General features: G+C 35.7%; 1 protein-coding gene across 2 annotated transcripts in view; it reads left to right on the plus strand.

Moving 5' to 3' along the window:
• RANBP17 (RAN binding protein 17) overlaps positions 1 to 27059 on the plus strand; it is a 266615-nt gene that overhangs the window by 20615 nt on the left and 218941 nt on the right. For both annotated transcript variants that reach the window (XM_040976743.1, XM_040976736.1), the window contains exons 5-12: positions 568 to 633; positions 4227 to 4331; positions 6058 to 6223; positions 10482 to 10555; positions 12536 to 12655; positions 16941 to 17087; positions 17636 to 17808; positions 19077 to 19270. In XM_040976743.1, the coding sequence (XP_040832677.1) occupies positions 568 to 633; positions 4227 to 4331; positions 6058 to 6223; positions 10482 to 10555; positions 12536 to 12655; positions 16941 to 17087; positions 17636 to 17808; positions 19077 to 19270 (1045 nt within the window). The remainder of the gene's footprint in view (positions 1 to 567; positions 634 to 4226; positions 4332 to 6057; positions 6224 to 10481; positions 10556 to 12535; positions 12656 to 16940; positions 17088 to 17635; positions 17809 to 19076; positions 19271 to 27059) is intronic.

The raw sequence follows: 27059 nt of genomic DNA on the forward strand, positions 1-27059 counted from the left end.
CCATATAGCATGTTGCTTGACTGTGTTGAGTACTTTAGATGCCTTCATTATAAGTACATGGCAGTTGCATATACATATACTATTAAACAGTATTAAAAAGATGTAGAGGATGTTATTCGATACTAGATCAAGGGATTTGAATTCTTTCCTAAGGTTTTTATTAATTTATTGTACACAGCTATCCCAGTAGGCTTTATGTAAATTTATAGAGGGAAAAAATCTTGTTCGCTCATTCTTATTCATGGTCTCACGAAAAGTATTAAACAAATTCTTGCATTTTGAAATTTAGTTTATTATGTGTCCTGAGATGCTAGAAAAAACATATATTGTCATGTAGCTCAAAGGCAGGTGAACCTTCCTTCACTCAATTTCAATTCTTTGTGCACAAATCTATTCTTCAAATTCTTTTATTTGTAGAACTCAGTGGATTTTCTACATATTTTAGAAGATACATTATTAAGTAAATGTGACTTTTTGTACTTACTTATTTTAAGTATTATCTGGTTTACACATTAAAAACCAATCACATGTCCCCACTTAGGCTAAACTTGATTATTTTCTTCAAAGGGTACTGTGGAACACTGCATAATAGGAGTAATAATCCTTTCTGAATTGACTCAGGAAATGAACCTGGTAAGCCTTTTCATCTAATGCAACATCATGTTCACTTAAGTAATGCTGTTTCTTTCCTGCTTTTATTTGTGGCAAAATGTGCAGTCTGTCTAGCAGAGATAGAGTGAGTGTGTGTGTGTTTGTGGTAGAGTAATTAAGTGGTGTAATACTTTGGTTGTTACTGAAAATATCAACATTAGTAGAAAGTACTACAAAGAACAGGGAATTAGTGTCTGTTCCATGACACTTAAAGAACTGTCATCTTATTTTCTGTATATACATAATACTAGCAATATGAAATAAAATATATACAAAAGAGAAGCAAGCTTTTATTCACTTACAAATAAAATAAATGATTTGATGAATTGATTTCCTACAGTGCATACATGGAAGGACTTACAAAAAGCAGACATCCTGGTGCTTTGTACATTCTGGGTTGGATTTTCACCCTGAACAGGACGTTTTCGGAAGCTACATCTTACCCAGAGCAGTGCTTTTATGTACTCAGCAGCAGAGCACATCATTACCTGTTTCATTCAGTTTTGTACTTACCATGCTTCCAAACAGAACTATAACAGACTGGGTAATACATGACATAGTTGTCTTTATTTTTATTTTATTTTATTTTAAGTTTTTATTTAGTTATTTGAGAAGCAGAGAGATAGATAAAACTGGTTCACTGCACTGGTTGACATTCAGTGGGATATGGGTATCCGTAAGGTCTTAGCCACTAGCCTGAATATTTGTCCTGAAGTAATTTTACAATAAATTTTAAAACTGCCATCTTCTTGAATGATATGTGTATGTGTGTATGTGGGACACACATAAAAGGAAAGCTTGCATACCCAGTGCCACTTGCCAGCTACCTTTGAAATAATTGTATAGCCATTGGCATTAAAGAAAATCCAAAATAATGATTTCTACTTGTTTTCAATTAGAAAGTAGAAAATAATTCTAGATTTATAGGAAAATATTGTAAGATTTAAAGTGATCCTTGAATTTATCAAGGCCATCACTTGCCTCTGCTAGTGTCCCAGTGTAGATGATGATTTTTTGGCTAAGAATATTTGTGTGTATATTTTCTGTGATTATTTTTCTACCATGAGGACCTGTAGCAATGCTCTCTGTCAAAGATATTCTGACTGGAATGTTGATTAATACTACTAAGCTTCATAAACCTGTGTAAAGACCCGTGGCTTGCCTTTTAAAAAAAGTACATATTGCAAAGCAAGTTTAGTATGAAGCTTTACTTCGTGAAAGTAAAGAACATATTAACTCCATATGTTTGTCCTCTAACGTTTCTGACTTATTGCTAATGTTAAAGCTAGGAATTTTATTTATTTCTTATTCTTTACAACATCATAGACCTGTGCTGCCCTGGAAGTATGAGTTTGCTGTGTTAGATTCTAAGTGAGATAAAACTAGACAATACTTTAGTGCATTTCCTTCACATAAAGACATTCTTCTACATAAGCCAATACTGCTACTATTAGAATTTAAAAAGTTAACGCTGTCATATAACTACGCTGTCATATAACAATCTTATGCCTTTTCAAGCTGCGTTAGTTGTTCCCAAAATATCCTTTCAAGTGAAAGGAATCAGTTTAAAATTTTGCTCAAGTTCTACTAATCTTTTCAATCTGGATAAATTCTTCCATCTTTCTTCCACTTTTGTGATCTTGACTCTTCTGAGGATTGAAGGCCAGTTGTTTCATAGAATGCCCCTCATTCAGGGATTGTCTGATGTTTCCTCAGTATTCGATTTAGATTTCTGTGTTTTTATCAGGAATGTTCCAGAAATGAAACTGGCTTTTTCACTGCCTCCTTTCAGGAGCACATGATTTGACATGTGGCATTATTGATAGTGTTTACTTTGATTGCTTAAATAAGATGGTTTCTACCAGTTTCCAAACATTGTTTTTATCTTTTTAATTAATAAACATGTTGTAGGGAGGTATTTTAAGATCCTGAAAATGCCGTCTTCCTCAGACCTTAAATTTATTTATTTATGCATATCACAATTAGTCCCTGGTTTCCTGTTTTATATAATTGACTATAATTCATTATTTGTTTTGGTAATCCAGTTTTCCAAGATTTGGCCAGTAAAGTTCTTCACCCTTTCAAGCTGGTTTTTGTATTTATTTAACATTTCTTCACCACCTTGAAATACTTTGTTTCTTGTTGGCACAAAGTATCCCAGGTTTATCTTACATAGCTCCAGTGTCTGAACTGTAATTTTGATGTTATGGTAACAAATATTTCTGTGAAGGCATTTTACTCAGTTTAATTTAATAACATTTTCAGTTTGAATTAATATTTACTAAACATTTCTGAACCAGGCAGTGAGATCTGTATTACATGAGGAAAAAATACATATATTTTAGTCTGAGGTGAGCCAGCTAAATGCATATGATATCAGTAATAGAATCTAACTTTAAAGAGAACAAATCTATATGTGATTTTCCTAGAAATTAAAAGGATTTTTAAGGTATCCTGCTGCTTTAGAAGCCAATGTACTTTTCCTGGGGTATATTTAATACATAATCATCAAAAGGCATATGGCCTCTGTGTGACCTATAGATGCAGTAGGAAACAGATATGCAATCCATTTCTTCTAACCTTGGTATTTAGTGAACCCAAGCAAAAAGAGCATGGAAGCCTTGACGATACTTCTGGATTAAGACATGGATTTATATTTTAATTCACTACTTTCTACAAACTTTTTAGCTCCTTAAACTGGTGGAACTTTGCCTGTGAAGTGATAGTAATACCTGTTTGCAGGAATCTTGATTAGATAAACTACTAGTACAGTAGCTGAGACACAGAATATGGCTAAAAAGCCAAGTGCCTTCTCTCCAGGGCAGGGGTATGACAGTGAGATTATGACTTAAGATAACATGCCTCTAAATGCAGATTTTCTCTTGTTTTAGAAAAGGATAGTAAATAAAATAATAAATAAAGAAGACTTTATAAATTGCCATTGTAATACTGTGTGTTCTTTTGCAGTCAGGAAAGCATTCTTTTATATACTGAGGGAAATATTGTCAAGAGAGATATTAATGTTTGATTTAAACTAAAGGCGGAACCCTGGAAATGCTGATTCAGGTCTTACACCCTAGATACAGTTTCTAATAACTTGCAGTGATCACTTTTGACTTATGTTGTGTTCATGTGTTATGAGTAGATGTAACATTTAAGAGGAGTATAAATTGTATGTTGGAACTTAGAAAATATCAAATTTTGAATTCACTTTTTTAATTGATACACTTGATTCAGGAGTTGATAGTATCTTATTTTGATAGCATCTATTGTTTTGTAAGCTTTCTTTTTGATATTTTGTAAACTTTATTGTTTATATGGCCTGTGAAAGTGTGATCAACTCCACCTTTTAATTTTGGAGTCAGCATGGTGTGTATGAAGAATACTAAATTCAGTCACTCTGGAAACATCTTAATCTGTCTCTGCATCTAGTCTCAAGTCATTTATTCTGACAGTTTTTTACCTTACCTCTTACCTCATGCTTTAAAATTCTTTAATCATTATTTTCACTCTTAGTTGGTACAGTTTTACTATGCTTTTGTTGGATCTGATTAGATTAACTCATCTGTTTTTAGGTTGATTATTCTAGACCTTCAGCAAAACATAGAAAAATAGCGACATCATTTCGTGACACTTCTCTCAAAGACATTTTCATTTTAGCATGCTCTCTTTTGAAAGAGGTAAGTTATTTGATAATGCAGTTTTCATTTAAAGTATATAGAAATTTATTTAAGTTTTGAAAGGATTTCAAATGGATTTTCTCCCCAATTTTACCTTTAGAAAAGTTATGACCAGTGTCAATTTTCCTTACGCAGTATATGAGGTAAAATTCCCAAGTAATGCAGTAATTTGTTTTTAGGAAATCATTTAATTGTCATCCTACTGTCTTTTTAATTGCAAGAGCCAATTAAATCTTTATTTAATTGCCCATATTTTAGTAGAGTGAAGATAGAAAATGAACTGTAAGCTTTTCTAATTTATCAGCTATCAAAATTTATTGGTAGTGTGGTCAAGATAGTTTAATAATTTCTTTGAGAACTGATATTTCCCATTTACACTTCTCACCTTTTGACTATTAATGGTGTTCATAATCTTGTTCTGTTCCTTGGTAGAATATAGGATTTTTATCATAATTCTGAAGCTTGTCAGTTAGCAGAGGATAGCATTCCTATGTTCCACTAGTATTAGTTTCCACTTCTTTTTATTCTGTGGGGCAGGTTGAGTATCCCTTATATGAAAGACTCGGGACCAGAATTGTTTAGATTTTGGATTTTGGGATATTTACATAGACTTTACCAGCTGAGCATCTCTGATCCAAAAATCGAAGGTCTGGAATATGTCAAACCAAAGGCCCTCTGTTACCTTTAAAATTTCTTCCTAGCAAGGGAAATTTTAACATGCATAGAATTACTTAGAGTAGCAAGGAAGTCATCAACCACTTAAAAACAACTCACAACCAATCTTACTTCACCTCCATTCCTCTCAGCTGACTTTTATGTTTTTTTAAAAATCATTTCTAGCTTAGAATCCCAAGCTTTCTGTTTCCTCTGTAGATATTCATAGTGTGAATTTAAATATGTAATTTCTTCTGGTTATGTTAAAATGTTGATTTGGTGGTCAGGCTTGTTTTCCAGAAGCTTGTGAGTGTCCTTCCACATTCCAATAATTCTGGAAGCCTTTATAGATTAATATGAGATTTTTATGCATCAAACTAATCCAATTTTTCTTGAAGTATGTTACATATTGAGTTTGCTCCCTACCACCTTTGAATTAACAAATCCTGTACATTTATATAGTTGTGTTAGATATAATCGTAGTACTACCTCTTATAGCCTTAGAAGGTAATCTGCAGTAGACAGACGGTTAAGAATAAAAGCTTTTATTCTGATTTTATAAAATGAGCTTTGAAAATGTCTGTTGTAGAAATTTATGGGTAGTGATTTTACCTTTTTCTCTTAATACATGGAATAATATGTTTAAATTATTTATTTGTTTATTTTTTTGGTATTTAAGATCTTTTAAAATTTGTGACGTTGAAAATTGTGAATATGGGAGTAGACTTTTAGTCTAGTGATTAGGATGCCCATGTTCTAATGGGAGGACTTGGTTTTGATTCCTATCTGTGGCTCCTGATTGCAGCTTAACTGCTGATGCGAACCCTGAGAGGCAGTGGGGATGGCTGAAGCAACTCAGTTGTCACTCAGTTGGAGATGGACTAAGTCCCTAGCTTTGGTCCAAGCACTGCCGTGGCCCTTGCAGACATTTAGAGAGTGAACCAATAGTTGGAAACTTCCTCCTTCCCTCTTTCTCTCTCTCACTTCCTGTCTCTCAAATGAAGAAATAGATATATAAGTAAATAAAATAACTGATGTATTTCATAATGTTTTGATTTTGAACTTTTTTCAGGTGTTAGCCAAACCTTTAAACCTTCAAGATCAATGTCAACAAAATCTTGTCATGCAAGTTTTGAAACTGGTCCTCAATTGCCTTAGCTTTGACTTCATTGGCAGTTCTGCCGACGAATCTGCAGATGATCTTTGCACAGTGCAAATTCCCACAACTTGGAGAACAAGTAAGAAAAAAGTTTGGTAGGAGAGATGGTCAATATAAAAAGTATGTAATTAAGTAGTGCAGTTGCCCTGTGTGTAGTTATCTCTGCTTTTTGCTAGGAAATCAAAAGAGCTCAAGAGGATTTATAATTCACAATAACTGCTGATATAGAATTCATATCATATTAATTGTCATTGATTTTGGATAAGAAGTTAAGACAATTTTAGAACTAGATGGAAAACTGAAAAAATGAAGAGCTGTGTATTGAGACGTACAGATACACAGTTGAAGAGGATCCAGTGGTTGGCAGGAAATGTCAATATATTTTTTGAATGAATTAGAGTAAATGGCTTAGTGTAACTTAGTTCTCTCAAGGATAATAATAAAAAAAAAGCCTGCTGATTTTTTCTGCCAAGGAGTTGGCACCCAGATTATCGCTGAAGTCACGTAGGGGGAATAGGTCTGAAAAGACTTGGTTGAAAGCAATCATTCTGCAGCCGCCTTGGGATCTTCTCTACCACGTGAGCAATTAGGTGATTACCTTCCCCCCGCTCTACTTGTGCTGCCCTCTTGCTTCCCCTGACTAGAGCTTGAGAAACGAAACAGGAGAAACTTCAGATTCACAAATACCAGATACCATAGATAAACACTCTAGATCTTATGAAAACTTCTAATATGGAAATTGGAGACTAAAACAGCAGAGTGTAAGATTTTTGATTGTGTTGATGGACTCATAAGCTAGAACATGAAATAAAAAAAAGCATGTATTTATGTAAAAGCGGGGTACAAATAAGACTGGAGGATTATATCAATATGAGTTTCCTGGTTGTTCTATTATACTCTGATTTTACAAGAATTTACCATTGTAGGGAACTAGATCAAACAGGGGTCACTATATTATTGCTTGCAACCACATATAAATCTAAAATCTCAAAAAAATTTAGTTTAAAAGATGGATAGTTATTAGAGACAAATGAAGAGTAGAAGTAAACTTGAAAATGTAATTCATTTCATGAAGAACAAAGGCAATGAGATAGGAAAAGGATATTGTTTTTTTTTTTTTAAAGATTTATTTTTATTATTTTTTCATTGGAAAGGCGGATATACAGAGAGGAGAGACAGAGAGGAAGATCTTCCGTCCGATGATTCACTCCCCAAGTGAGCGCAACGGGCCGATACTATGCCGATCCGAAGCCAGGAGCCTCTTCCGGGTCTCCCACGTGGGTGCAGGTTCCCAAAGCTTTGGGCCGTCCTCGACTGCTTTCCCAGGCCACAGGCAGGGAGCTGGAAGGGAAGCGGGGCTGCCGGGATTAGAACCGGCGCCCATATGGGATCCCGGGCGTGCAAGGCGAGGACCTTTAACCACTTGCGCCACCGCGCCGGGCCCAGGATATTGTTTTTAAAAGGAAAATTTGGGGCCCTGGTGTGGTAGCCTAGCAACTAAAGTCCTTGTCTTGCATGCGCTAGGATCCCATATGGGCGCTGGTTCTAATCCCAGTGGCCCTGCTTCCTATCCAGCTCCATGCTTGTGGCCTTGGAAAGCAGTCGAGGATGGCCCAAATCCTTGGGACCCTGCACCTGTTTGGGAGACCCAGAGGAGGCTCCTGGGTCCTGGATTTGGATTGGTTCAGCAGCAACTCTTGGCAGCTACTTGGGCAGATAACCAATGGACGGAAGATCTCTCTGTCTCTCCTTTTCTTTGTATATCTGATTTTCCAATTAAAAATAAATAAAATCTGCATTTAAAATATAGTTGACAAATTATTCAGTAGAAGAAGGGGAAGATAAAGTTAGTGAGATCTCCCAGAAGGTAGAACAAGGAGACCAAGGAAATGGTTGATAGGAGAAAAAGAATACAAGAGAATTGAAAGATAAAAAGAGAATTGAAAGATTGCAAGTCTGGTGTTTTGACTGTAATTCTGGAAACAAAACAGAAAAATACAGAAGGAGATTTGTGACCACATCACGCCCCTGAAATGTTTATCCTTGAAACACATGAATTCTTGAATTGAATGGTACAATCATATGTAACAAAATGACTGTAAAAAGTTAAAATTAACTTTAATCACTTCAGAATAGTGAAGAAAAAAAAAAAAAACCCTGAAGTGTGCCTGGAAGTCACTTAGAAAAGGTTGGAATCAAGAGTGGCATTAGATTTCTCAACAGCGTGCTGGAAGCCAGAGAAGAATACAATTAAATAGCCTCACTGTGGGAAAATTTTTGAAGAATTAAGAGGAAATGATCAAATATGGCAAAATAGAGACATTTTTAGAATACTAGTCCTTCCCAAATTTATGTTACGTTCTTGCTGTCAAGAAGTTACTTGATGTACCAGTCAAAAAAAGTAGAAGTTAGGATATTTGAAAAAACCTTTATTCAAGCTAATGGTAAACAGACCAAAAAGAAAGAAAGAAAGAAAGAAAACAGTTGTAGAACAAAATTCTGGAACAGCCATTCAAGTTGAACACTAGAGATAGGTGTGGGGAGCAGCAATGCTAGGCTATTTGATGCTGTTGATTGTGTGGGAAGTGTTGTGAACATTTTTCAAATACTGTGAGGGCAGCTGGAAAGAGAGACAGGTGTATGAGGATGCCTCAAGTAGTTTTTGGATAAATGGAATTAAAATATGTTTATTTTGGTGTAAAAAATTTTTGAGCTTACATATAGCTTTTCCATGATACACATCTTCCATTCATATCATTGAAAATAAATATCCAAAGAAATATTTTTGTATAATTAAGCACAGAAGAGATGCTGTGATTAAGTCTAGGAAACAATAGAATGTGATGTAATCATTTTTTGTTTCTTTACCCAGTTATTAAAATTTGTTACATGGGTGTCACAAATATGAACACTTAGAATTGGTTTAGTCACAAATTGTGGTGAAAGTAGATACGCTTTAAGAAGGGACGGATTGTGGAGAGTGGTAGAAATGATTTGAATACAGGATGAATGCTTCACAAGTAAAATCTCATCCACTGTATTATTGAATTCAGTTGATATCTATACTAAAGCAATCAAATGAAGAAAATAGTGGTATAGCATATTATTTGAAACCATAGGTGATTCTATAGCTGTAAGAGTATACTGAAAAGTAGATGGAATGGGATAGCCTATAGCTTTTTTATTACACGCTTTTTAGTATTATTTTTGGATCCTATATCAAATGCTGTTACTTTAACATAAATAAAAAATAGAAGCTTTTCCTAATTAGGAAATGCTCCACAGAAATAAGAACCTTTTTAGCTAATTAATTTTTCTGTTGAGGAAGCGGACTCAGTTGCTCCTACTAAACTGTCACAGTGCAGGTACTTCTGACACTAGATGTCTGAGCGCTTCCCCGCACCACACTCAATCCGTTCTGCAGCAGATGCCGGCTGGGTCTCCTCTTATCGAGCTACTAGCTGACATTGTCTACCTCAAGACACCATTAGATCCCACACATGGAGATCTGCATCCTTGAGACTGACCTCCCTGCCTCACTCCCCATGTGTGCCCAGATGGTTTTGCCTGTGCTTCTGACCTGCCCTCTATAAACTGAAGTTCCCTCTCAAGTTTGAGTAATCTGCTTAAGCATCCATAGAACTCAGGAAAACACATTACTGATTCATTACAAAGGACATGACAGAGGATCAGATGAGATATGTAGGGTGATTCATAGGGAAGGGACTTTGTCCTCTGGTCACTCAACCTTTTAGAAATCTCCACGTGTTCAACTCTCAGAAACTCTGTTCTTTTGGGTTATTATGGAAACTTAATTGTAGGGACATGCATGACTGAAGCATGGACAGCTATGTTGATGTGATTGGACAAAAAGGATATGATCTAATATTGATTTAAAATGTGCGGGTAAATCCAGCAAGAGCTCTGTTTTCAGATTATTTATGTTCCTCCTGGTTCTGAGACAGGATCCTTTATCAAATGGGGTTCTTATGATATAGATCATATGACTTTCCTTATGGTCAGTTCCAAGATGGGAGAAATATGGGAAACATTAGTTTCTGTGACTTCTTGGGAAAGGAGATCTCAGCCAGAATCATGAATAAAAAACAACACAAAAGGTATATTTCCTAACATTACAAATCTGTCTTTGTATTTCATTTTTCAAAGGACAATAGAATTTAAAATAGAAATAGAAAATAGAGTTTAAAAGAAAGAATTTAGGTGGTCAGAACTTGACAAGTGTACAGAAGTTTAGTTCCTGGTTTATATGGTACCTATTATTTTGTTAAGGTTGTTGAATTGAAAATGATAATGTTAGAAAATACTTTTTTCCCTAGTTTTCCTGGAACCAGAAACATTGGATCTTTTCTTCAATCTGTATCATTCACTTCCTCCACTACTGTCTCAGTTAGTAAGTAAAAGTCATTCATTACTTTATTAAAAAATACCTGTGATTTTTTAATTAAGGGATAATTATATTTATTTCAAAAAAATTTGTAATTTCAAAAAATTTATTTGTGAGTTTGATTGGGTTTACCTCTCATAAGAAATTCTTTTTGGAGTGTGTGTATCCATGGATTTCAAAGTTTCTCAGCATTAAAATAAGCATAATTCTTAACTCCATTTTCCACAAACTTTTTGAAATACCCTCATATGTTTCTACACACACAGGGTCCAGATTCACTCCACCTGTCCTTCCCTTCTCTTTTCCCCTGTAAGCTTTCTCTTAGCCTTGCTTGGCTTCATTGTCTTAAGCTTGATGAACACTCCCCATCAGAAACCTCTGAAGAAGAAACAAAGGACATCTACTCGCTTTATTTTATACCCATCACTCCAGATGCCTTTTTAATATTTCCATGTAGAAAAGAATTCTTGAGTTTGTATGGTTATGTAGAATTTGAGACTGTGGTTTCCATCTTTATAGAGTCAGAAACAGATTTGGCAAGGCTAAATTGTTTGTAAAGTTTGATATCTAAGCTTATAAAATTGGGAGATCCTGATACTGTCATTTTCCAAAAAAAAGATGTTTAAATTTTAGAATTACATCTAAGTGCTATAGTTGTTTAGGTACACTATTTCCTAGAATTCATAGAATTCAGACTATCATAGAAGTACCGTTTTGCACAAAATGTTTCTGGGATGGGTTTTTGGCTTAGTGGGCTGATATAACTAGATTCCTGGCTCTGGTGCTTGAGTCCAGCTTCCTGCTAATGCAGACCTGAGATGCAACAGTGATAATGAGTAGCTGGGTTCTTTCCGCTTTCCAAGTGAAGGACACGGATTACATTCTAGCTTCTAGCTTTAGCTCCTAGTCATTGCAAGCCCTTTGAGGAGGGGAGCAGCAGTTATGCTTCCTCTCCCTTTGTTTCCTTCTCTCTTCCCTCTCTCCCTCCCTCCTTTCCCTTCCTCCTTCCTTCCTTCCATCCTTCCTTCCTTCCGTCCTCCCGTCCTTCCGTCCTTCCTTTTCTTGTACTCTGCCTCTTATATAAATCTATGAAAAATGAAAGCACACAAAAAAAAATCTCTGCTCTTGAATATAGGGTTTAAGGTGGTGGTTTTTAAATGGGTTTTCCAGAGTGCATAATATTTTGAAGTGATGTCTCAGCTTGCTTTCTAACCAAACAGTCTTATGTGTTTGAAAACTATGGTTTCTTCTATTTGTTGGGATAAAACAACACTGGTACATGTGCTTTAAAATGAAGTACAAACGCAGCTCCTTTGAGAAATGGTCAACTCACATTCATTGGGAAATGCTATAACATGGTGGTTATCTCACTCATTTAACTGACCATGCAGGGTGAATACTGAATAATGTTACCCTCACTATATAGACCCAGAAAAGTAGAAAATGCTTCCAAACTAGCTGAGTAATAGCCCAGAGGACAAAGTAAATGTTGACAGTGTGATTCACACCCAGAATTTTTGACTCAAAAACCTATATACTCAAGAAGGTTTTTCTGTTTGTGTTTTGGTTTTAAACAATGGGCTGCAACAAACCTGGAGCACACCTAAAGAGGACATCTCGTTCTTATTCTCACCTTTGCTAAGACTGACATTTTGTGTGATAGCTCATGGAATACCTGGTTCATTGGTTCATGTATAGAAGTGGTTATCACAAGCGGATGGGAGTGCTTCAAACATACATGTGTCCAGTCCTACACTGGCCGATTTAATGTATGAAAAAACATTAGCGAGAAACATACACAAAGAGGAATTTTAGTGGTGGAATAGAATGTGAGTGATGGTGGTACTTGATGGTGTTAGCTTCTTCATTTTTGTGTTCTGTAATGCTTATCGTTAACATTAAAGGTGTTTTAAATGTAAAGACTGGTATCCTTATATGTGGCCATAGTTACTTTTAAAATTAAAATTATTTTTTTATTGTTTTTAGGCACTTTCATGTTTGGTTCAGTTTGCTTCTACAAGAAGGTCCTTATTTAGCAGTCCTGAACGTGCCAAGTACCTTGGCAATTTAATTAAGGGAGTAAAAAGGATACTTGAAAACCCCCAGGTATTTATGAAGTATTTAATTAATATTTAGCATGTAGAAATAGTTTTTTTCTGCTCACAGGAATGTAATAAACTCATCATGAATTTATTATGATTCTGGAAGAAAAAGTTCACTATTCATCTTCTGTAGGTCTGATTTGTTCTAGAAATAGGCAATTTTAAAAAAAAATGGATATTTCCACAGAAGACTTCATGTTCTTCCTTTATTTTTCTTTCAGATGTTATATATCTTATTATGCTTCTCTCTTTTATTGTTGCACTGTTTTTCTTTGCCTGAACCTCTTAAACTACTGAAGTGATTTTTTTCAGGGCTATTACACCTTCTAAACTAGAAGGCATAGTATGAATCTGAATGTTAAAATTGGAATACGTACCTGTAGATTTCAAAATAACTTCTTTGCCCTCTTGTGGACAAATGAGAGTTTGTTGACTTTGAAAATCTTCTCTCTGCATTAACTAAAGTGCTTCAGTGGCAATATTCACGACAGAGAACTTGCCAAGTCATTATTAGTAATTGATTTTTGGGTAGATAAAATATCTTAAATTTGGTTTTGTTTTAAAATTACCATGCTGTTTTAAAGAAGTTAAATACTGGTTTTAGGAGATTTATCTAAGTCTTGGGTGATTGATAGTTTTTAGGAAGACATATAATATCCTTATATATAAATAAAATTTGTTTATTCTGAGGCAATTGCTTTGCAGGTTATTTTCAGGTGTATTTTATGGGTTTTGTGTTTTATTTTTTCAATGTCAGTATGGCTATGATATTTACTTATGCTGATAAACAGTATTTTACCAATAATTAAAATTTTTTGTTTGCTTTATTTACTATCAGTGTATGTATATATGTGTGGAGTATAATATGCTGCATTTTAGATAATCTTTGACATGAGTTTTCTTTTTTTTTTTTTTTTTTTTTTTTTTTTTTTTTTTATTATTGTTGCTTACATTGTATTGTGTAGTACAGTTTCATAGGCGCTGGGGATTCCCCCCACCCCTCCCATACCCCTCCCCCCATGGTGGATTCCTCCACCTTGTTGCATAACCATAGTTCAAGTTCGGTTGAGATTCATTGCTTGCAGACACATGCCTAGCATAAAGTTCAGCATCTTATTGTCCAGATAAGTTCAGTGGCCTCTTGGGGAGACCTTCTATGGTCTGAAAATAGGTCTAACAGAGTAAAGATCCAGTCAGTTAAAAGCCCCAACGAGGCCACAGTATCAATATACAACATTATGGAATTAATTGACATAGTATTGGGTAAACAATATGTTAAAAATAATGCAAGTTCCCTTCTTCGAAACATCTGGGTTGAGACAGTATCAATGACAGGTTCAAAAAAAAAAAAAAAATAACAAACAACCAAACAAAAAATTACAGGTTAAATCAAGGCAAACATGTGGTATCTAATCTTTTGGGATTCGCTCATTTCCCTTAGCATTATAGTTTCCAGTTGTACCCATTTAGCCACAAAGAACTGCATTTTGTTTTTTTTAATAGCTGAGTAGTATTCCATGGAGTAGATGAACCAAAGCTTTCTTATCCAATCTTCTGCTGATGGGCATTTCGGTTGCTTCCATGTTTTTGCAATTACTGATTGTGCTGCAATGAACATAGGGATGCATGTTGGTTTGTCGTAAAACAGGTGTTTTGGATATATTCCTAGGAGTGCTATTGCTGGGTCATATGGTATGCAGATTTTGAGTTGTTTGAGTGTTCTCCAGACTGATTTCCATAAAGGCTGTACCAATTTGCAGCTCCACCAGCAGTGGAGTAGGGTTCCCTTTTCCCCGCATCCTCGCCAGCAAGCGTCGTTGGTGTTCTTGTTTATGTGGGCCAATCTTACTGGTGTTAGGTGGTACCTCATCGATGTTTTAATTTGGATTTCCCTTATTGCTAGGGAGCTGGAACATTTTTTCATATGTTTGTTTGCCATTTGGACTTGTTCCTTTGTGAAATGTTTGCCCATTTCCCGTGCCCATTTCTTGAGTGGCTTGTTTGTTTTGGTTTTTTGGTTGTTTTGAAGTTCTTTATATATCCTGGAAATTAGCCCCCTATCGCCTATATCGTGTGCAAAGATCTTCTCCCACTCTGTGGGTTGCTTTTTTACTTTGTTGATTGTTTCCCTTGCTGTACAGAAGCTTCTTAGTTTGATGAGGTCCCATTTGTTTATTCTGTTCTCAACTGCTATTGCTTTTGGTGTCCTTCTTAGAAAGTCGGGACCTACTCCTAGGTCTTGCAGGGTATTTCCTACATTTTCTTGCAAGAGTTTGAAGGTTTCTGGATGTAGGTTTAGGTCTTTTATCCATGTAGATTGGATCTTAGTGTATGGTGATAGATGTGGGTCTATTTTTTTGTTTCTACAGGCTATCAGCCAGTTGTCCCAACAACATTTACCAAAGAGGCCTTCCCACTTGCTTGAGCTGTCATTGGTCTTTTTGTCAAAGATTAATTGGCTGTATTTGTGTGGGTTCCCTTTTGGTGCTTCTATTCTATTCCATTGATCTTCCTTTCTGTCTTTGTGCCAGTACCAGGCTGTTTTGATAACCACTGCTCTATAGTATGTCCAGAGGTCCGGGATTGTGATTCCCCCTGCTGACTTCTTATTTTTCAGGATGGTTCTAGCTATTCGTGGTTTTTTGTGCTTCCAGATGAACTTTTGAATCATTGTATCCAGTTCCGTGAAGAATGTTTTGGGCAATTTGATTGGAATTGCATTGAAAATGTATATTGCTTGTGGTAGTATAGACATTTTAATGATATTGATTTTGCCTATCCAGGAGCACGGGATGTTATTCCATCTTTTGAGGTTTTGTTCAATTTCCTTTTTAAATAGTTTGTAGTTTTCTTCGAATAGGTCTCCTACGCTTTTGGTTAGATTTATTCCCAAATACTTCATACTTCTCTCTGCTATTTTGAATGGTATCCTGTTGGTTAGATCTTCTTCCATCTTGGTGTTATTTGCGTACACTATGGCTGTTGATTTTCGTTCGTTAATTTTGTACCCCGCCACTCTGCCAAACTCTCGTATAAGTTCTAGCAGTTTCTGTATTGAGTCTCCTGGTTTTTCTATGTATAGGATTATGTCATCTGCATATAGTGAAAGCTTGACTTCTTCGTTTCCTATACGTATGCCTTTGATTTCTTTTTCTTGTCTTATGGCCTCTGCAAGTACCTCTAGGACTATGTTGAATAGCAGTGGTGATAGCGGGCACCCTTGTCTTGTTCCAGATCTCAGTGGGAAGGGTTCTAGCTTTTCTCCATTCAGTATGATACTGGCGTTGGGTTTTTCATAAATTGCTTTGATTATGTTGTGGATTTTCCCATCTATGCCTACTTTGGCTAGAGTTTTTAGCATGAAGAGGTGTTGGATTTTGTCGAAAGCTTTTTCTGCATCTATTGAAACTATTATGTGGTTCTTGTTTTGCTGTTTTTGGATATGGTTTATAACATTTATGGATTTCAACATATACATGGCCCTGAAAGTTAAAATAGAATCACAAGCATGTGTTAAAAATGGTAATTATAAAATGTGTTTTTATAATTTATCCTTGATAATTAGACACTATTTTGTGATAGTTCATGGAGTTCCTAAAAGTGAATCTGCTAGGGACTTAACAGTTTTTGAATCGTGTTTCATGGCAGCTGCCAATACATATTGCAAAGATCTCAAACTGTGGAGAGGGTAGCGTATGTGTCCTGTTTTCAAGTAGTTGACAGAAGACTTTTCTTGGTCTTTCTGTTTAGTCTTCCTCCAAAAGTTGCTTATATATCTTGTAGCTTTTGCCAATATTTTTTTGTCGATTTTTGTTCCTTATGTTGAGGAAATTAGTTTGAAAGACTGTCCACCTAGGGCCAGGGACTACTTGCAGGCACAGTGTATGTGAGTAGTCCGTAACTGTGTGTTGAAGTGGAAGGAGTTTGTAATTAGTGTGCATGTCCACACCGTTTATTATCTTATGTCTAGTTAGTGCTGCTCTTGCCCAGGATTTCCAGAGTAGTGTTTATTCATGGTTTTATATTAAATGTTTTTAAGTTCTTTGCTGACTTCTCTTTAAGCCATGATGTGCACATGTATGCATGCCACATATATGCACGGATGGTGGAGGGTTTTTTGTTTTTGTTTTTGTACATTGTGATTTATCTAGTTGTCATAAAGAATCACAAGCACACATGAAAACTGGGAGACTTAATGAAATACTTTGGGATTTTATAGACTTAATAATCAATAGATTGGTTTGTCTTAAAATGCTTGTAAAAGCTTTTCATTTTATCCAATCACTTAGGGTTTGTCTGATCCTGGTAATTATCATGAATTTTGTCGATTTTTGGCTCGGTTAAAGACAAATTATCAGCTGGGAGAATTAGTCATGGTGAAAGACTATCCTGAAGTTATCAGATTGATTGCTAATTTTACCATTACTAGCTTGCAGGTAAGTAAAAATATATAATTAATGTTAAACATAAGCAGTTTTAAAACACTTCCTTGGTTAGAGTTGGTGAGAGTGTGTTTTTAACATCTGTTAATTTGAGTGCTAGCAGTGTTCATTACAGCATTCATAATGATGAAAGTTGAAAAGCTACTTTAGTATTTAATAGCTGAAGAGTGGCTTGAGAAACTGTAGTAAAATCTATGTGAAGGAATGAGAGAGTATTTTTACAGATTGGATTCTGGCAAATTCTTTTGTAAATTAGGGAATGAAGTTATAAAACCGTTTTCCACATAATGTCAACTTTGGAAAGAACTCATTGAGTGGATAAAAGGAAATGTAACATTTTAGTCATTATCATCACTGGTGGAAGAAGGGGAGATATTTTTAGTTTTTGCATTTATGAAATTTCCTATATTAAATGTTTATTAGTTACATAATCAGAATAATGTTAAAGTAATTTAAAAATATGTTAGTAATTTTGTTTCATAATTCTTACTCTAGGAAGTTATAATGACATTTAAAATAAAGTTTTCTTTATTTCTTTGCAGCACTGGGAATTTGCTCCGAACAGTGTTTATTATTTATTAACACTGTGGCAGCGAATGGTGGCTTCAGTTCCTTTTGTGAAATCAACTGAACCTCACTTGCTAGACACCTATGCACCAGAGATCACCAAGGCCTTTATTACATCTCGCTTGGAATCCGTGGCCATAGTTGTGAGGTATTAAGAAATTAAATGTTTCCATGGTATTCTCATCTTTGACATCATCGACTCTTTAAGGATTGATAATATATATAATTTTAAAATTTAACCGTTACAGTGTAGCCTATATTTATGTGTTTTGACAAGTGCATACAAAACAATTACCACTTCAGTTGAGATTTACACTTATTTTTTCATCTTCAAGAATTCTGTTAGATCTCTTTTAAGCAGCCCTCTCACCAATCTCAGCTCTGGAAATGATTGATGTATTTTGTTTCCTTTTAGTGTTTACTTTTTCTAGAATGTAGTCTAAATGAAATTGCTAAATATTTATCCTTATAGTCTGGCTTCTTTTGCTGCTCAAATTTACTTGGGATACTCCATGCTCTGCCATTCCTCTTTATTGCTAAGTAGTACTTCATTTTATGGATATGTCACGCTCTGTTTATCCACGTATCTACTGATGGATATTTGCTTTTCCATTTTTGGCATTTAATAAGAATATTAAAACCATTCCTGTAGAGATTTCTATGTGAACATAAACTTCTGTCCCTTAACAAGATGATGTTCGCTTCCTTCCTGCTGTTGCTGGGCAACTTGGTGAAGAGTTGGAGGAAAGCAGTGTATCCTCTTTTTATGATGTTAGCTGAGCACCCCGGTCCCTGCGAGCAATTCAGGCTTGGTTCAAAGTCAGCAGGGACCAAGAAGTTCTCCCTCAGGCAATATCACCAGTGGCAGTACTTGATACAGGTTCCATCTCTGCGGAGATGGCATCCCACTGGCACCAGCTACAGGTGGCGCTGGGAGTGGCTTGCTCGCTGCTGTGTGGTTGCACTGTCCCTGCTGCTCCACAGTTCCTCCTCTGTGGGATTTTCACTGCAAACCTCTCTCCTCTGTCCTCCCCTGTTCTTCTGGTACCTTCCTATGATTAAAATCAACATGTGTTTTCCTCATTCAGCCATCTTACAACAAGTCCTTAGTTTTATAGTTAAACTAAATGAATTGCCATTGTTTCAGAATGAGGAAAACCACAATGTTCAAAATTTTGACTTCTTTTGAAAAATGAGTGTTATCTGGCAGCACTGGATCCCCTGTGGCCACATGTAATTCAGCAGTGGCTGAGTTTTGGACAGAGGAGATAGTTTTAGTTCTTAATTCAATCTATTTGTCTTTTTAACTTTTAAACATTATAGGACTTAAATTTAACACCAAGTTTATTTGTAATGATTACAGAAATAGATTACATTCTGAAGTAGTCTGCAGTCCTTGCTCTTGCATTTTTGCAGAGATCATTTAGATGACCCGCTGGATGATAGCGCTACTGTGTTTCAGCAGTTGGAGCAGCTGTGCACTGTCAGCAGATGTGAATATGAGAAGACATGCGCTCTTCTAGTACAGTTATTTGACCAGAATGCACAGAATTACCAAAAACTTCTACATTCAGCTTCTGGGCTAACTGTAGACATGGCAGTTCAAGAAGGTCAGTCAATTTTCTGATTAGAATGTATTATGTTGAATATTAAGTAGCATCATTAATCACTTTAATATATTTACTGCATATTTTTGTGTCTCTTTCCTGCCCATTGCTGCTCCTCTAATAAACTATTAATTGTATTAAATTTCTCGATATTTGGCAGCTTGACAGTCGACAGTCGACTTTTTGTTCTTTGTAAGATTCATAGAAAAACATTTCTTTCTAGAATCACCATCAAGAAAGGCTGACTAGCATAACTATGCCTCACCTAATCATAGTTGCTGCTTTGCTAGCAGCTGAACTGCTTATAGGCTGGTAACCAAATTTCAGCAATTTAAAATATATAAGGTCTCAGAATGAATGTGCTTTTATGAATCAGCTTTCACTATGACTTTATTTTGTAAATTCTTCATTCATCAGTTTCTTCATTATGTTCTTTCATTCTCTGTTGAAAGAGGAAATATTTCTGTGAGTCTCTTTAAATCTTTTTAAGGACATAGAGTTTATAAATAAGTATTCATGTGTATGCATATATATTAAAATTTTAAATGAGATGTTTTATGAGATTGGAGCTCAATTTAATTGTTAATATCAAAGACAGCCTAATTATACTCTCAGAAACTTTTTCCTAATTGTTTCTTTTCTGTTGTGTTATTTCCAGTGATTTTCCATCTTCATTCTAAAAATGTTTTAAAAATTTACTCTTCACTGTTACAGTATGTTTCCATAGATTACTTTTCGCTTATTTTCATTGCATAATACTGCTAAGTCAGGAGCAGTAGTTAACATTCTGTGCATTTAATATTGTTTCTTTCATTGAAATTTCATTATTTGTAAGCGAACTAGGGGAGAACTAACTTCTATGTACTAGTTTCTTCTATTGATTTCTTCTTTCGTTGATATTTTTAAGTTACTAAATATATACAAAAGAATATTTATATGAGAGTGTTTCAGAAAGTTTGTACAATATGCACTTCCTAGAAAGTTCAAGGAAGTATATGTTATACAAAAAGTTGTCAATTTCAAAAAAAATTTTAGAGGTTTATTTATTTTTATTGCAAAGGCAGATTTAGAGAGAGAAAGGAAGACAGAAAGATCTTCAGTCCTCTGACTCACTCCCCATAGGGTTGCAGTGGCTAGAGCTGAGCCAGTCTGAAGCCAGAAGCCTGGAGCCGCCTCATGGCCTTCCACATGGGTGTGGAACTCCAAGGCTCCAAACGATCTTCCACTGCTTTCACAAGCCGTACACAGGGAGCTGGATGGGAAGTGAAGTAGCTGGGACATGAACCAGCACCCCTATGAAACTCTGGCACTTGTAAGGGGGAGAATTAGCTAACTGAGCCACCTAATAAACTTAGCTTTTAATTCATTTTTTTTTGTTTGTTCTTATTTTCTTTTTGGTTTATAAAAATGATGTAGATTTATAAAAATGTCCTTTTATCAAGGCTTTTCACATGAAACAGATTTCTCAAATACAGTGGACAAGTTTCCAATACATCACAACATTAAAAGTCCCCATATGTATGTACAACACCTGGCAGAAAAAGCAAACTGGTCACAGGATCCTGCTGACAACCAGGGTCTTCCTTTCTGAGGCTTATCCCATCCGCCTGGCATGCTTTGGGGGACACAGGACACATGGGAGCTTCCAGGATCACAAAAGTCATGGCTGTGGCCCACAGAGCACTTGGATTCTTACTGGTTTTATCTTTCTATCTCTGTCTGTATATGCAAACATTACAAATGTATAGATTGTTATTTCCCCTTGTTTTCATGAATGTGGTATATCACGTTCATTGTTCTTTTTTTTTTTTTTAAAGATTTATTTTTATTATTTTCTCATTGGAAAGGCGGATATACAGAGAGGAGAGACAGAGAGGAAGATCTTCCATCCGATGATTCACTCCCCAAGTGAGCGCAATGGTCGATGCTATGCCGATCCAAAGCCAGGAGCCTCTTCCGGGTCTCCCACGCGGGTGCAGGGTCCCAAAGCCCTGGGCCGTCCTCTGCTGCTTTCCCGGGCCACAGGCAGGGAGCTGGAAGGGAAGCGGGGCTGCCGGGATTAGAACCGGCGCCCATATGGGATCCCAGGCATGCAAGGCGAGGACCCTAACCACTTGCGCCACCGCGCCGGGCCCTAGTCCCATGTTCATTGTTCTTATTTTTCTTTTTTAGCTTAAAAATGTAGCCATTTTCCAAATCAGTATGTGGATAATTGTTGTTTCTTATAAAAGCACAGTATTTGAGTTTTGGGATGTGACTGTGTTAGTCAACTTTTTGGCACTATAACAGAGTACCTGAGGCAGGTTACTTTGTAAGGAAAAGCAGGTTGTTTTTGCTCATAGTACTAAAAGCGCAAAGTTGTTTAGGTGTATTATCCAGTGATGGTCTTCTTGTTAACAGTGCAGGGCATCACACAAGGAGAAACTGGACTGTGTATGTCTGTGTAGTCTCTCCTTGTTCTTATAAAGCTGCCAGGATCACATCACGGAGTCTTATCTCATTAACCTTATTTAATCTGAATCACTTCCCAGAGGCCAACTTGTAAACACCATGGTCAGATTAAGTTTCTGTCCTCTTAATCCTGTTAACATATGACTTTGAGAATTAAATTTTTGCATGGGTACAAGAGGACATCCATAATCACACCCTTGTAGTATCAGTCTATTCCTCTAGTTCTTTCTCTGTTGATAGACACTGAGTTGTTTATAGTCGTCTATTACAAGTTTTGTTATGCATGTTAATATTGTATATATGTCATTTAATGTGCATGCAAAAGTTTAGAATAACAATATTTAGTAATAGAATTGTTGGGTAGAAGGGTTAACATATTTGCAGTTTTATAAATATTGCCAACTTGTTTTCTTTAAGGAACATGTCAGTTTATTGTCCGGCAATAATTTATGAGATTTATCTATGTAACCTTCAAAGGACAGTATTAGCAGTTGTTTGATAGTAGTTTCTTTTTATAATCTGACATTTTGTATCTTTCACATCAGTGAGGTTAAGCATTGTTCACATTTACCTAAAAATAACTTGTTCTTCCACTTTTTTGAATATGAACTTTTCCTTTCGTTTGCTCCTTTTCCTCACATTGATTTCTATTTAAAAAATTTTTTTAAATTTATTTTATTATTTTGTGGTACAGTTCCAAAGCTTCTGGAATTTCCCTCCCCACCTTCTCCAGATCTCCACCCACAACTAATTTCTTCCATGTCATTTCAATAGTAGAGTCCTTCACAATCAATCATAAGCCATCATTCTGCTATTTAAGTGTATCCTGACATTGTAGGCATGGGCAATGGCAGAGAGTCTAGCATCCGATTGTCAAGACACATTCAACAGTTTCATTGGAACTCCATCTTTGACTTGGAAGTAGACATGCACACTGCATTGTATCTTCACATCTGTATGTGAGAGTCTCTACTACACAGTTACTATATCCCCTTAAATGGAAAGCCATAAAACAAAATCAATAACAGAGAGAATTATACAAAAATTTGTGACATTATGAAGTTAAGTAACATGCTCTGAATAACCAATAGCAGCCACAATGTATTCCTTATGTTTAATATTTTCAGGTATTGTTTTTTAGTTCTATAATACAATTTGGGTTAATTTTGGTGAATAAATGTTTTGAAGTTATTTTAAGGAATATTTATAATAAATATATTGATTTTTAGATACAGATAGGTGTAACTTTTATGTTCAGTTTTCCCCCAAATGGTTCAAGCTTTTCTCCAAGTCTGGGAAAAACTAGAATCAGAGTATATGAACTCCATCCTGGTCGCCCACATGGGTGGCAAGGGCCCAAGTACTAAGACCATCTTCCACAGGCAGGAAGCTGGGTCAGAAGTAGAGCAGATGGGGCTCAAATTGGTTTTCTGTTATGAGATCCTAGCTTCTCAAGTGGTGACAAATTTAAGTTTCTTTAATCATAAAGGGCCATTCAAATCATGTGTTTCTTCTGTGTTCAAATCTGATCCTTTGAGTCTTTGAAGATATTTATTCCGTATTAAAATGTATTAAAATAAATTTATTCCTATTATTTCATTGTTTTTAAAAATGCAGTGTTTGAAGTTGATGCCTTTTTCATTTTCTTTTTTGTTTGCATTTAAAAATTTTTTATTTTACTTGAGAAGTAAACAGCCAGATAGATACTGTTAGGCTTTAAACACAATTAAAGTTCTTATGTGCAACTATTTCCTGCAGCCACAATTAATCTATTCATGATTAATTTACTGCAATCTAAAGTCCCAGACATAGCAAGTTACTTAGGAGGTTGTTTATTCCAGTGGGATAGGAATGGGAGGGGGAGCAGAGGTGGGAAGCACAGGCAAGGAACTGTCTCCTGCCACAGTGGAAGGATGGAGGACTGCCAGGACAGAGGCAAGGATGCAAGATGCAGGGGACAGGGTGCCTGGTGGAGAACTGGGAAAAAGGGAAAGGGGGCATATGTGGAGGCTCACTTTATACAATCGGGTGTGCCTGGAAGGTGTAGGGGATGTGGGGAATTGATTGGGAGGGTCTGTGGGTGGTCCCCGGGACTGGTGACTTAGATTATCACAGATGATTTGTAGGTAGTCGGGGATTTTGGGGATGGGTTGTAAGAGAACAGTGGGTGAGGTTCTCAGCTAAGATGCCTCTGGGTTTCATCTCATTGGTGGGAAACCAGAATGGCACGAATTTCGTGAGCTGGGGGAAAAGGGGAAGCAGAAAATGGTGCCGGGTCCTAGATGGGATGTTCGAATCACTCCTCACAGATATTCCATCTGCTGTTTCATTCCCCTAAATGCCCACAGCAGCAGGGAGCGGGCCAGCCATAATATGGGAGCTAGGAACCACGATCCAGATTACCCACACGGGTGGCAGGGACTCAAGCCTGAGCCATTATGTAGTGAGTGCTGGCAGGAAGCTGGAGCTAGGAGTAAAGCTGGGACTGAAGTGGAGAACTCAGATAGAGGTTTAGGATGTCCCAAGTGGTTTGTTAATTGCTTGGTCAAATGCCAACTTGCCGGGTTTTAATCCTTTCCTTTTAGCATTGAAGCCAGAGTTTCTTTTTGTCATTCAATATCTGGGGCAGATTGTCTGTTTTCTCAGTTTATATTTTCACTGAGGGTGAAACTCTTGGCGTCAGCTTTAAGCAGAGTTTTCCTATTGGACTTCTTACATTGATCATGTCTTCATCTTTCTCCTTTGCCCGTTAGAGAAGCTTTGTTTCTTGAATTATTTCTGTACATAAATCTCTGAAAATTTCAGCCTCACCTAATTTTTGAGTTGAGTATTTCTTTTGCACAATTAGGATTCTTCTTCTAGACAGGTGCAGCATGCTGAGGTGAACAGCTTGCCGAGTGAAGTATAAGCTGCATTTCATTCCCCACTTGTCCCTTCAGTTGTGTGTTTTTAAAGAAGGATAAGTTGCTCCTTCAGCTTCTGGTGTGTTTTTATTTTGCTAATGACATTGCAACAGCCTTATAGCTTTCCTGATTTGGATTTGTACTCTGTGTGTAAACATTAAATTGAATTTTGTTGCAATTTAGATCGTGTTTAGCCATCTATTTGTAAGACCATATTTTCTTCTTTAGTTTATAACAAAGACAATCCGTGTGTATTTCTTTAAAAGAAGTGGTAATAGCTTTCATTTCAGTGTGGTCAACTTGATGTTCTGAAAGGCCTTTCAACTGTAAAATAGTTATATTTTGAATGCATTTTTAATGCAGTGCTGAGATTACAGTAAGTATGTGAATTTTTTTAGGTCTTTCTGAACTCCTCTGTTCCTTTATTTTTCATTTCTGTATTCCTCTCCTCTTAACCACAACCACTCTCCAAGTCAAAAAAATGAATTTTTATTAGAGTGTGGCTGATCGTAGCAAGTACAAGTAAAGGGCACATTGGCCTCACAGGCAAATTCTCAATATTAGTGATAAAATTGATTAAAAAACAGCCTTTGGCCAGCTGCAAGATAGGTGTGCTGAACCTGAGATTTTTTGCATTATATGGAAAGAACCCTTGAAAGAAAGAGTGGTTCCAAGTAGGTAGAACCAATGGCTTCCAGCAGAAGGAAATGAAAACCTTAGGAATTCTGAAGACTAACATCAATCAAGAAAGTATTCATAACAGACAGACCAAAAGAAAACATTAAAGCATCTAAGCAATGAAGTAAGTCACCAATGAAAAAACACTAAAAAAAATTTTTTTTACTTGAATTAGACTCCGCCCATCAAAGACCCTGAACACATTGGAATTGTATAGTAATATAATTGTGGGGCCAGATGTTTAGCCTAGCAGTTAAGATGCTTGTTGAAATATTTTCATCCCATGTTAAAATGCTTGAATTTGAATCCTACCTCCTCAAATGAAAAGCAGATTCAGTAGAAGTTTTTGAAAAAGGGAAGTAAAATCTTTATAAAAGACTCATAAAATTGATGTACTCATTAGATGAATTCACAAATAGTGCTAGTAACAGTGGTGAAACAATTATGGTGACAGGAAGTTTTTAAACGATAAAATTTTTTGAAGTATTTTCTAAGATCAGTAAATTAGGAAATTCAAATAGATTTCAGTAAAAAGATGCTTAGTAAGAAGCCTACAAAATACTTAAAACCGAGAGATGTTTGCTTTATTACATATATTTAATGTGTCAGCATATGAAATATTAGATTAAAACATAAAAAGATTCAGTTGAGCCAAAACCAGCTTTCTTTCAAAAAAATGTTGGATTAACCTATTGATGTTGTTATGTGATTAGGATTTATTAAATGTAATAATTTGGTGAATAAAATAAGTATTGATAACATAAGTAAGATCTGATTCTTGATTAATAATAATAATGTAAACTGAGTTTCCAGTACTTAGATAAACCATGTTTTTATTATAAAAGAGTGTATCAAAATCTCCTGTATAGTGGCTGACACATAGAAAAATTTTAGTAATCCTTGGTTTCATTCTTCCAGCCAGAAAGTCAGTAGTAATGAATTTGTGTGCCATTGAAAAGCATGTGCTCTCAAAAAATGATGGTTTTATATTACAAAAAATGCCCGACATGGCTGTAGTCTGTATGCTGTGTATAGTAGGATTCAATTTCTTTTGTGCAGATTAAACACTTCAGTTAGTGTTGTACAAAGAAAATTATATGCTCTTGTTATGTGTACTTTAATTTGGATGCTTAATGGCTTTTAATGTTACAAAATAAGTTTATTATTATGATCTCATTTGTATTATATTGTCTTGCTGTTCCTTATTTGTGTTGATATGGTCATGGTTTACGAAAACAATAATCCCTAAGAAATAGGTCATTAACAGTAGTTAACGATTACTTGTGATCTATGGTAATGACTGATTTCTTTGGGATTATTGCAGTTATAAACCATAATTACAGATTATTACAGCAATAATTATTTTGTTAAGGAAAAAATGTTCTGTACTTGAACAGCTGCTAAAACCAGTGCCCTGAATATATCAGATTAAATAGAAAACTGGAAAACTGGAATGGAAACTTAGTCTTATTATGAAATGACATTTTGCAAAAATATATAGATTTGTAACATGTATCAAATTTTTTTGTAAATGCAGTTTAGACTTACGGAGTTACATGTCTTTAAATATCGTGGTGGTAATTCTATTACCAAAATAGCTTCTTTTTTTTGTTTGTTAATGTTTAAGATGTATGAAATAATGTTTTCCTATATATAGCAAAATGAATATTATAGTCAGGTTATCCTGCCCATCCCCTTGCATGACTACCTAGGTGTGTCTTTCTTTTTCTATGTATGCTAAGAGCATCCAAAGTCTACTT

The sequence above is a fragment of the Ochotona curzoniae genome, unplaced genomic scaffold (genome assembly GCF_017591425.1).
Source record: "Ochotona curzoniae isolate NIBS_2020 unplaced genomic scaffold, NIBS_Ocur_1.0 contig_1, whole genome shotgun sequence".
NCBI lineage: Eukaryota > Metazoa > Chordata > Mammalia > Lagomorpha > Ochotonidae > Ochotona > Ochotona curzoniae.